This window comes from Diorhabda sublineata, chromosome 2 (genome assembly GCF_026230105.1).
Source record: "Diorhabda sublineata isolate icDioSubl1.1 chromosome 2, icDioSubl1.1, whole genome shotgun sequence".
NCBI classification, from domain to species: domain Eukaryota; kingdom Metazoa; phylum Arthropoda; class Insecta; order Coleoptera; family Chrysomelidae; genus Diorhabda; species Diorhabda sublineata.
The window spans coordinates 6,600,056-6,612,458 of record NC_079475.1 but is presented as its reverse complement, the minus strand read 5'-3'; the positions used below and the strand labels follow the sequence as shown (position 1 = coordinate 6,612,458).

The window sequence follows — 12,403 nt, the reverse complement described above, 5'->3', positions numbered from 1 at the left end:
GTTATAATCAAACGTTAGTTCAAAATTCGCTTTATTGAACAGATGGCGTTCAATACTTCGTTTCAAATGAAGGCGAAGCCGCCCATAAGAAAAAATAATAATAATAAAATAATCCTCACGAACTTTTTGCACCACGAGAAGGTATTGTCTAATAGCACTTCATTCCAACAAGAAGAGTCGTAAATACCTCGGCTCGTCACTTCCGAGGTATTTAATGACTCCAAACCTCTTCTGTTGGGTAAGATTCTTGTGAATCTTAAAAGACATCCTTACCTTTGTATTCAGAATCGGTTGTGTCTTCTTCAATGACTTTCCCTATTTATATCATCTTCATCATTCCCATCTTCTAATCGCGGTTTTTTTGCCGGAGGAAGATATTTTTCCTCTTGAGATGATGTAAATTAAGGAGGATCATTTTATTTAATTTTTAAACCTTCTTTCAAGTTTCCTTCCACTACTCCCGGATATACTAATTTAATATCAAGAAGAAACTGCATGATTTGGGAACCCAGATCATCCTTGTACTTGTCGAAACATACTTTTCTATAAAAATAGAGAGCCATGTTTTGGTGAAGTAACTATGGACTTCTACGATATTTTATTGATTTTTTCAATAGTTTATTTTGATTCTCCATATCATTAATGGTATTCAATGGATTTGATTGATCAAATGTTATGATTTGTTCGCAAATGAACAATGCCAGGCCCAAACATTATAACAATATAAACCCAGGACGGTTGTTGTCATGTGCTCGGCAATCCGGCCCCGATGATATTTTCTCTTCGTTAAAAACGTTTCATCAATCTGGACCGTTTTACCTTCGCCACCCAGTACCAAATCAGATTGCGAGTGATTACTTCAGCTAATTCTCGCACTAACTGTAGTAAGCAATTATCGTGCTCTTACTAAGCTCGTAGTCAACTCTATATCGACGTCAAGCAACATGAAACAAATGATTAATTATTTTAGGACACGAGCTACTATCTTTTTTTCGATCCTTTTGAGGCGCATCTCCATACCCATTTGAGATTTTTGTCTCCAAAATCCTCAACGCGCATTGGAAAATTACAACATGTTGGTGGTTTTGAAGAACGCGAAGGAATCAATCCAACTTCTTCAAGAAATTCGTTTTTAATATTTCACCAAACGAATAATAGATCGTAAACTTAACTAATTTTTTATGCAAATCAAGACATTAACCTGACATTTTGGAAGCTTAAAAGAATGAATGACAGCTAAAAGAAACTTGAAGTTAACAATATGGAAGAACAATTGAGACTAATGCCAATTGATAGATAATTAATAATTCTGTCAATAGAGATCGTCAATTGAATTTTAAGTTTATTTTCCGCCACAAGACTTTGAAAAAGCGCTAAAATGTATTACTAAATAACGTGAGATGGCGCAACTTCACCGTTCTCATCTTTTAAACTTAGTAATAATAATTTTAGAAAACACATTTACAATAAAATATTTAAAAAATTGGTTACAATTTATCATAATTTATAATTTCTAAATATTTTACTTGATATATACAAATATTAAATAAAAATAAATTTTTCCAACTTCAAGTATCGATATCTCGAAAACTAAGCGAGATATTCTTCATTTACGACTTATTTTGGGTCGGTATACAAAATGGAATAGTTAAATCCAGGCGCCACGGAAATCGTACTCGTGCCCACTTGGCTACAGACTCAAAAAATCTAAAACATTTGCCTGTGAAGGAATTAATAAGTTTCTTTTGAAGGCTCCAGACGATCGATCATTATGTCATGCATAAGGTATGTCTTCTTATCTGCGTTTTCCTTTTGTTTCTTGTGATATACACGATTTTTTTGTAAAACATATTTTGCCATTTCTGGAAATCTAAATCTATGTCAGATGATGTAACCTCATGAACAGTGAACATATTAAACCATGATGAATGTTGCAAAATTTTGCCAGTTATTTTAAGAACATCAAAAATGCGGTCATGTTTCCTTAAAACTTTAGATATTATTCCGAAATCCCTGTCACAAGGGAGGAAACTGTGGCCGCGAACAGGGAAATACTGAATGACTTTCTGGAAATTAACTGAATCTGTCAGGTATAAGCAGAACCTTGGTTTTCGTTTTGGCCTGAACAATTATCACTGAACAGACGAAGCCAGTGTATTGGCTTGGTAGTGATTTTAGGTATTCATTAAGAGAAAATGCTGATTTGACCCATTTCCACTCGTGAGAAAATTACTCTTTTCACAAAAATCGATGTATTTTGATGTTCATACAACAAAACCACCAAAAACTTAAAATCTAAAAAAATACTTATGTCCGTTTGAAAAAAAGCTGTTTCAGTCTGTTTTGTACCGTGGGCAACTAGAAAGACGTCGTCCGTAAGTCAGGAACGACTGATTACAACTTCAAGAAAAAAAATGCTAATAAAATTAGCACTAGAATTACGTGGAAATTATTTTAAGAATTTTAGGTCCAAAATTAGAGGGCGTATTTGAAAATACAAAATTAACAAAACAAAATTTTTTAGAATTTATCCAATTAAGTGGCACTTTATATACAATAATCGAATTCTTCGATAAATACTACGAATTTTTCATTATACAAGTTTTAGTCAAACTCTTCAAATGAAAAGTGGGGGAGACTGGGAATCTTGTTGTGAAAAAATTCCTGTAAGTCCGGTTCTGGTTAGCCGATTTTTATCAACTTGATGTTGTTTAAAAAAGCTTTTGTCTAGTAATACAAAATATACAGGGTGTTTCGGAATATCGATTTGATTCTACAAGTAAATATAAGGAAAAAAGTTGATATAACAAAACTTCCAAAAACGTCTATACGTATTGTGACCTGAAAAAATGATCTGAGATCTGTAACTGTTATAGTTTTTACGTTAACTGACATAAAATACCAAAATAAATTTTGTTAAATACCTAATAAATACATTAAACCTTCAAATAAAACACACATAAAATTACAAAAAAGAAAATTACAGAAACATTTTTGTTTTAATTTTGAATCAATGAAATCAAGATATTTTCAACTTGAATTTACTTTTTATTGAGGTTGGACACATCGTTCTCTTCAGAATTAAATTTTCTGTAAGTTTTACTTGAAAGTTTAATGCATTTATTGGGTATTTAACGTTATTTTACTACAAACGTAAAAAAAGTGTATTTTGGAGTTGAGTTTTTGTATTTTATGTCAGTTAACGTAAAAACTATTACAGTTACAGATCTGAGATCAATTTTTCAGGTCAAAATACGTGTAGACCAAATAAATTTTCAAGACAATTTCAGACCTGAAACATTCAATATGGCTTCCTATTATTGGTGGATCTGAAATCCTGGCGGGAAGCTCTGTTATATCAACTTTTTTCCTTATAGAACCTATAGAATCATTTGCCGAGAGATTGGACTGCTATTCCGAAACGCCCTGTATAAATTTAAAGCAATTCAATTAAGAACGTGAATGCTAGAGGGCGGTGTTTTGTATATTTTAGATATTGTGATTTCTCGTGATAAATTTAAGTAGAAGCATAAAAATTTGAGTGGATATTACAAAAATAAACTATTTCATTTGGCCAATTTTTGAAAAAAAAAACGAACTTTTTTACTATTAACCACCTTTAACTCGAATGAAATTGAAAAAACTATTCTATTATCACTGTATATAGTACTTTTTACAGAGTTTCGCCAACTCACCGCCTTTCAAAAAATCGTACTAGCGGTATTTCGACACCGGTAGGAAATGCTGGTAGAAATAACCGTTCATTTCCTCTCACACAATTACCACAACGTATGGACACGATACCGCCTCCGCAAAGATTTCAAAATGATCATAACGTCACTTCTAATATCAACGGTCTACCTCCTGATCCAATTCATACGGCCACACAAACAACATTGGTAAGAAAGACTAAGTAATAATGATTTGACAACTATGTATATATAATTGTAATAATAGGATAACATTTCTAAATATTCGGATAATTTACTGAATATGCAATAATATTTTACAGCCGATTTCTCAACTATTGGTATCAAAATTAATTCCTTAGTCGTGTATTTGTAAAGAAAAATTCTGTCTCTTGTTTAAGGACTACTTCATGAAACAGTAAGAGACATTTTTGTATGTATAAGAGACAACTTTTAAATTATCATTGTCGTATATAATGTTATGAAATGAGTTTTTATTATCAAACTATGAAGGTGTATTGATTTATAGTTACTTGTGATTATTTATGATAAGGATAATTAACTAATATGAATTCAAAATTTGTATTATCGACTAATCTATTTAATCAGATCTGCATTATCGACATTATCCCTTGCAAATAGGCCCGTGTTTTTATATAAAAAGCAAGCACAAGATAATAAATCTCATTGAGCTCGAGTAGTGTCTTCCGTATGGAAATGCCTGTGGATATTGATCTTGAACATCTGTAGGTTGTAGAGTTCGAGAAAGACGTGCCTTGATTTCGCAGGCTTGCACTTCTCCAAAGAAATGAGTCCCGAAAAATTGAAGTTCTGCAGGCGAACTTGATATTCATGAGCCACGTCTGCTTGTCGAGTAGATCTTGCAAATAAATACTGCTTCAGGTGGGAATATGTTGGGCAGCTTAGAAAAGCATATACAGTGATAGTATTGATTCGAGCATCCTCAGCGTATGCTTGGTAGCTGAGCTCAAAATGTGCGAGCAATACTCCAAATATGAACGAATTTGAGCATGGTAGTGGATTAGAAAATGTTGCGGGATGTAGAGCTTTTTAGTCTTGAAGAGGGGTCCTCATCAAGCAAATTTGTGACGGTGTTATTTTATGTCCAGACAGGACCAAATCCTGAGCTGCCAGTGCCAGATATATTTGTAAAAACAGTCGCCAGGGTGTTTCCTGCATTAAACTCAATCAAAATGCTTCCAGCCCACTCAAGAATATTTTAAAAATCGATATTAATGGTGTGGTGATCTGTTGCTGCCGACGGATTTGGGTATTGGGGGAGTTATTGGGGCGAGAAAATTGATTTGAACGAGGACACTAGCCAAAGAAACTATAGATCGGGTTTGCAGTTTTGTCGAGTAGATCCTTGATGTATAGGAGAAAGAGAGTAGGTGAACACCAGCTTTGACTTCAAACCTTTTTGAGGTGTGTCCATTGATAGTGAGATAGATGGATCGGTTTCAATTTATTGGCTTGCCTTCGATATATCCAGTGCGATTGTTCTGAATTCCTCATATTTTCTTTAGCTTCAGTCCATATGTTGGTGACATATACTACGAGATCCTCAGTTGATATATGTTCTAGAAAGTCGTATTGATGTTCGCTGATGATATCTTAGGATTTTTTGGTTAACATCTTTCTCCATCCTATTCTGAGGCTGATCGTTGGATCAATGAGCAGATAAACTCTTTTTACGCCCGGCAGGTTGCTGGCCTCACCTGATAACTCTTCACCCGGGCTTGGGACCGGCAGTGGCAGTTACGAGACTACTCTATCCACCCAGCAACCAACCACAGATGGAGAAACAAGAGCGGACAACAAAAGAACTAAAAACATCATTCGAACAACAGAAATGAAAACACTCATAAACACGAATGTGAGGTGGAAGACATAGTCAGATGGGTACGTAAATGAAGAAGAGCTTGGAACGAACACGTGGACAGGATGACCAGAGAAAGATTAGCAAAGATCGCACGGTAAACCAGGGACATGACGATCTTTAGGTAACCTCCAAAAAGATGGATGGATTCATGGACATCAACATCTCAAGGATGACAAGTTGGTAACTACAGGCCTAATATCTATAATACGTTGAAGAAGAAGAAGTTTTTCTCCATAACCTTGGCAATGCCAAGAAAGAAAAAGCAATAAAAATTGGAATAATAAAGTCCCAAATCCTAAAATATTATGGTCTCAATTTTTTGAAATCATCTTTTAGAAATAGGCCAGGCCTTATTGATGTACAAATGTAACAAAATCCTGTCTTTTATTTTATTTTAGTTTGAGGAGAGATATTTGAAAAAGGAGAAGACCATTTTATATTTTAAATAATTTTTAAATTTTTATTGTCGTACTTAAGTTCGAAAATAATTTTTTTTTAAATGCGGGAAAAAACGTAAAACGTAAAACGTAAAAATGTGTCGTAATTTCATAATAAAATTTTGAAAATATTTTATCTAGAGATAAACAATTATGAAATAATATTTATAAAATAATTATTTCAAAACAATAAGTTCATTAATATTCAGAGCAACATCATAATACAAAGTCTGGCTATTAAATAACGAGACTGGTTACGAAAAAAATTATTCCACATTCCAATGCTCCCCTTCAATATACTCCCATCCCCTCGACATGCACCTTTCCATACGTTCTTTCCATTAATCGAAACAGCGCTAGAAGTCTTCTTTGGTGAGTGCCCTTAGGAGCTCAGCTTTACCGCTTCCATCGGCTCAAATCGGGTCCTTTTCAAAGCAGATTTTATCTTCGGAAACAAAAAAAGTCGCACGGTACCAAATCTGGTGAGTACGGCGGGTGTTCGAGCACTGAAGTGGGATTACTGGCCAAATACTGTTTCATAGATAGCGCGTTATGAGCAGGTGCATTGTCTTGGTGCAAAATTCACGACTTGCTCTTTCACAACTGGGGCCGTTTTTTACGTGCTGCCAAATCTGACAAATAATAAGTCTGATTGACAGTCTGACCCTTTGGAACCCGTTCAGTCATAACGATACCGTTAATGTCGAAAAAAAAACGATCAACATTGTCTTGAATTTTGATTTGGACATCCTCACTTTTTTTACTTTGGGCGATTCAGACGTCTTCCAAGGCATCAATTGTCGCTTTGTTTCAACAGCGTATTGAAAAATCCACGTTTTGTCATAAGTAATAACGTTTTTCATCAGTCCAGAATATTTTCCTAAACTTTCAAGGAAATCTGAGCACTTTGACGCTTTTGGTCAGAATTAGATTTTTTGGCACCAACTTCGCACAGACTTTTGTGTGTAATTCCTCGTGTAAATTTTTTCTAATCGTTTCTTTATCGGCGTTTACAGCCTCGGCAATCATCCGGATGCTCATTCGACGATCTGCACACACAATTTGTTTGATTTTGATCACTGTTTCTGGAGTTAAAACAGTCACAGGGCGACGTAGGCGCTGGTCATCTTGAGTGCTCTCTCGGCTCTCACTAAAGCGCTTACACTACTCAAAAACACGCGCACACGATATAGAGAATTGTCCCCATAGGCCTAATGCAACAATGTATAGCACTTAGTCAGAGTTTTTTCAATTTAACAAGAAATTTGAGATTGATACGTTGCTCATGGTATTCGGCACGAGAAACAAACACGTTCGTTTCAAACCGCTACTGCACAAATACTATAAAAGTAACGGAAACGTGTTTTGGGTCGTGCATAGACAAGATATCTAGGTACCCATCGCACTACTCGTTTTTTACCTCACCCGTCTAGGGCGCCCTCTAGGCGCGCAGACTCGTTATTTAATAGCTAGACCTCGTATTCATTGAATGCACGCGGAAAAAATATAAAAATCCCATAAACGAAATTTAATTTAAAGAAAAACATTTATAAGTACATAGTTCAATCAATATTTCATTATTTTTTAGCCAAAAACAAAACATCAACGACCATACGGTTGGGAAAATAATGATTTCACGTTAGATCCACCACCTCCTCCGCCTGGTTATCGTTTTGGTAGTTTACCATACCAACACTGTGTTTACCCCATTACCTCACCTACTAGGGTACCTCCTAGAACTGTGCCTACTGCTTTAGAAAGACATAGAGAAGTGAAAAGGTTAGTTTAATCTTCAACAACAAAACCTCGATATAGTATTAGTGACTTACTATGTTTTTAACTATTTTTTATAGACATGGCAGTGACGACAATCTATCTAGCGACTTAGAAGAAACCCCAGCCTTACGTATTCGTAGTGAATTAGACGACGAGCATTTTTCTGATGATTCTTTAGAGGAAATACTTCCCCCACCCCCTCCGCCTGCTTGTAACAAACGAGCTAGTATCGCTTGGGAAGTACCTTTAGACGACGATGCTCTTCTTACACCTGGTAATATTATTTTAATTTTCCGTTTGATTTTTTTTATTTATTTTATTATGATTCATTTTAGGTAGCACAAAAGTAATAGGGAGAAGAAGACGAAAATCGGGTTCGTATTCGAGTACGAGTTCAATACCTAATAGACTTAAAGAACTAGAAGATTGGCCGGATCCTCCTCCTTGCACAACTGAAGATGAAGTAACTTCCCCATTTTCGGATTCCGATGAACACGTTATGTTACCAACGGAATTGAATAACGCTAATATGTCGGGAAATAACACTTATATCGTTAGAAGAGGTGAGTGTTACTCGACAAATCAACACCAATTTAAATCGTTCTAACGCATTTTCTACGAAACCAAACCTTGTTTGCCTCAACTGTCCCTCTGCTCATTAAAAATATAACCTGGTATATATGAAACTAAATGAAAACATCACACTTTTCCTTATCGACGACATTCAATTGGCCTACCAAGCTGACAAAAACTCCACCCTCGGAGAAAGAAAGATCACAAGACCGGCATTCAAAAACTGGCCACTTTTTGTGGACTATTCAACACCTATTTGGCAGTTTCTTATTTCCCTTGTTGTTTAATATCCGTCAATACTGTTTAACTAACCCCACAGAAACCCTCCAAAACCTGGTGCCGGAAATGGAGGTTAACTCTTGTTACCCAAGTCATTGCTTTCAAAACGTGTCAGTACCCATGGTGAGAGACTTCTACCTTAAAAATTCCGCCTGATACTTTGGGTAACACGCCTTGAGATTCACAAGGAAGCCGTTTATTTGATGGCTGCGAAAGAGTACGGATAAGTGTTATATCAAGATACCCAACTCCACACCCGGACAACATCGGATCTCAAGACAGCCGTTTAAAAAGTTACCTCTTGATGGAAATTGGTGCCGGAGATGAAGGGGAACTATCGATACTCAAAAAACTCAAGCTACTGTTTATAATACCTAAGGAAAGAATTCTACCTAAAGATTTCCTCCAGGTACTTTGAGGAAAATGCCTTGAGATTGAAGGAACTCTTTATTTGGAACTACGCCTTTTGGAAAGTGTATCGCAACATGTTATAACAAGATAACCAACTCCATACCCAGAAAAGACCGGATCTCAAGATAGGCATTGATAAACTTATCCCTAAACCACATAAATACACAAAAAGTCCAAGACATTGTCTTCAAAATACCCTAGCATCCTTAGTGAGAAAATAAAATTTCCTCCTAATACTTAGGAGAAAATACGAGATGGAAAAAAATGTCGTTTATTTGGAAAGTCACCCTCTGAAAAAAGTATGAAAATATGTTATATCAAGATACCTAAGTCCACACCTGCACAAGACCGGATCTCAAGACATACATTTAAAAAGTTACACTTTTTGTAGCCTATTCAAGGCCTATTTGGAATTGTCTTTCTTTCCTTGATGCCTAAAATCTGTCAACAATGTTCTTATCTATAACCTATTCAAAGACCCTATGAAACCTATCACTAATCAACACGCTGGGCAGAGATTGGTGCTGAAAAAGAAGGTTTCTTTACCCAAAAAAACCTAAGCTATAGTCTTCAAAACATCCCGGCACCTAGAAAGAAACTTTTCCGCAAGATTTCCGCCAGATACTAAGAGAAACACGCCTCGAGTTCCACAGAGAAGTCATTTAAGAGTGCGTCCTCTGTAGACTATCTGATCCATAATCAAGTATATAGAGTGAACATCCGTGGAGCCCTATATGTAATTCATCCGACAGAATCGGGAAAAAAACCTCCCTGTTTCCTGGTGTAGCAGAGATATCGGTCGGAACGAATCCAAAAGAAGGAAGCTTATTTAGTATGCAGTCGTTTCTATCAAGACACAACACAAAAATTTCCGACAAACCCACCTCTGAAAGTCCTATACTTAATTCTTACTATAGAATAAGACACACCTTTACCAAAAACACCCTTTTTGTTTACTGGTGTAGAAAACTGATCGCTTGGTACTTGGTAGAAAACCCAAGCGTTTAAATGGTTCGTGCGTTTTTGTACAAATTCGATTTTATTACCTTTCATGTTACCACTGGATGAAAAGCTTGGAAATTTTCAAATGTACAATAGACAACTTTTTTTGATATCGTATACAAACAAATGTTTATTACTTTTTAAAGCAATAACAATTTTTTTAGGTAATAAAGAACGCAAGTCCCTCCAAGCTATAGGCAGCTCGTTAACCTCAAATTCTTCGCTTAACTCTAGGTTAAGTTCAGAATTCAGTATACCAACAAGTAGATTCAGTGGAGAAATAAGCCATCGATTAAGTCGAGATCTCCACACGCCGAATTCTAGATATAGCGTAGATCTTGGTACGCCGCATTCGAGATTAAGCAACTCCCCAAAATCTAGGTTAAGTTTGGATTTGAACAACTCGAGATTACTCAGTCAAGAATTGAGTTCGTCCCCTTCGAGACACAGCATAGAATTGTCGAGCAGTAGATCCAGCACACCCAGCAAACACGATCAAGATTTAAAAAAACACAGCACAACTTTTGATAATATTAGATCGTTAATGAAAGATGGAGTCGTTCAAGATTTGGTATCTCCGAAAACGGAAATCGCCAAAGATTTTAGTCCGGTTGTATCCCCGATAGTGAGGGTAGTTTCTCTACCTAGCTTAAACGCCGAAGAATACACGCCGAAGCGGGAATTAGACGTGACAGTTGAAGAAGAAGAAGAAATAGAAAGCTCCCAGCCCAGCGCAGAAATATCCCCTTTGAGGAAAATTGAGCAAAATATTAGCGAATTGTTGGAAAGGAGAGATATCGAAGTTGTACAACAAGATCACGTTTTAAATGGAGTCGAGGATTTGAATAAGGAAAAGAGAAGGGCTCCGTCCAAACCTTGCAGGGATGCCAAACAGAGAATTGATTTGCAGAAATCTAGCAGCCACAATGAAATTCAGAAATCTGAAGAATACTACAGACGACTTTTGATTGAAGGTAAGTAAATAGATCAAGTAAATATTCAATTTAATAATTAATATTGCTTGTTTCTACTAAGAGTTTAAAGAAAACTCAATTATTTAGGTGGATAACTTTGTAGTTTTCTTTTATATGAAAATCTTATAAATTTATCATATGAAACCTACTTTAGTATTAAGTAAGCCTCAAAATATTTTTCAACATGTCATAGTAGTTGTCATTTTTGAAGAAATATGCCTCAAAGATCTTTTTGAAAGATACCCCTTATCACACAGTACATTTGATTGGTTGTAGCTTTTGCTTATTAACCGTTTTTATATTTTCAGTACCCACTAGTCCAATTTTTTGTTGAATAACAAATCCTTTTACGAAAATGATAAAATGCCGAAATGCTAGATGTGAAAAGTTGGCGAAACAAAAAAAAAATTTAATTAGTGACCAAAAACTTGATTTCGTTGCTCCACCTTATATTAATGGAAAATATTTCGTGAAAACAATAATCTCGAAATGTATTTTTGCTAATTATTTCTTTTATTTGATGATCAGAGATGTCATCTATGTCTCAATCACATACAAATACAATGTATACAATGTATACAACACTAATTCATTAGAAATACCATTGATGCCTGGTTTCCATGCAAATACAATAATATCAGAACGCAGCATACATCTATTGCTAATTAGTTGCTAAGAATTTATTTCACTTCTTTAACCAATAAATCAAAAATATATCGTTAATTAGTTGAAAAATTAATCTCCTTGCTTTAGCCAATTTATCATTAATTTCAATATTGCTCACTTTACTTTAAGAAAATAACAATTTGGCAAATACTGTGATCTCAAACACAATATACATGTGTTGCTAATTAATTGCCAATCAAATGACGCTATACAGAAAAATGTGTTGCTAATTAATAGCCAGAAAAAAATTGGTGGTTTCACAAGTGTTTAAAATGCATTTAAGATCATTTGGAAAGTGTTGCTAATAGATTTTGCTAATATAATTCCCTACAGAGCAAAACAAGCTCAGTCGTTCTTAGTTTTTAGTAAAATCACCAAATCAAATATAAGCGATGTCTTACTGACTCTATGAGTAATTATAACAGAAAAATCCGTTGAGAACAAATTCCATTTGATTTAAAATCTGTGAGGCTAACTTAATGCAATTCTAAGGGAATCAGCTACAAAATTTCAATTTTTTAGCAACCAATCAGTTACAAAATATCTAGTAGTGAGCAAATTATACTAATGTTAACATTAACGTAGCTTCAAAAAAATTAATCGGAGCAACAAAATTAATTTCTTGACAATTATTCAGCATCTTTTTCCATCAATTAAGTTTTGATATTGTTATAAATGCAAAATTTTGCTACC

The 12,403-nt window shown here is 35.0% G+C and overlaps 1 protein-coding gene across 6 annotated transcripts in view; it reads left to right on the top strand.

Moving 5' to 3' along the window:
* The window catches only part of LOC130440832 (uncharacterized), a 226,311-nt gene that overhangs the window by 206,294 nt on the left and 7,614 nt on the right, over positions 1–12,403 (top strand). For all 6 annotated transcript variants that reach the window (XM_056774192.1, XM_056774187.1, XM_056774191.1 and 3 more), the window contains exons 5-9: positions 3,680–3,899; positions 7,618–7,808; positions 7,883–8,079; positions 8,141–8,368; positions 10,235–11,044. In XM_056774192.1, the coding sequence (XP_056630170.1) occupies positions 3,680–3,899; positions 7,618–7,808; positions 7,883–8,079; positions 8,141–8,368; positions 10,235–11,044 (1,646 nt within the window). The remainder of the gene's footprint in view (positions 1–3,679; positions 3,900–7,617; positions 7,809–7,882; positions 8,080–8,140; positions 8,369–10,234; positions 11,045–12,403) is intronic.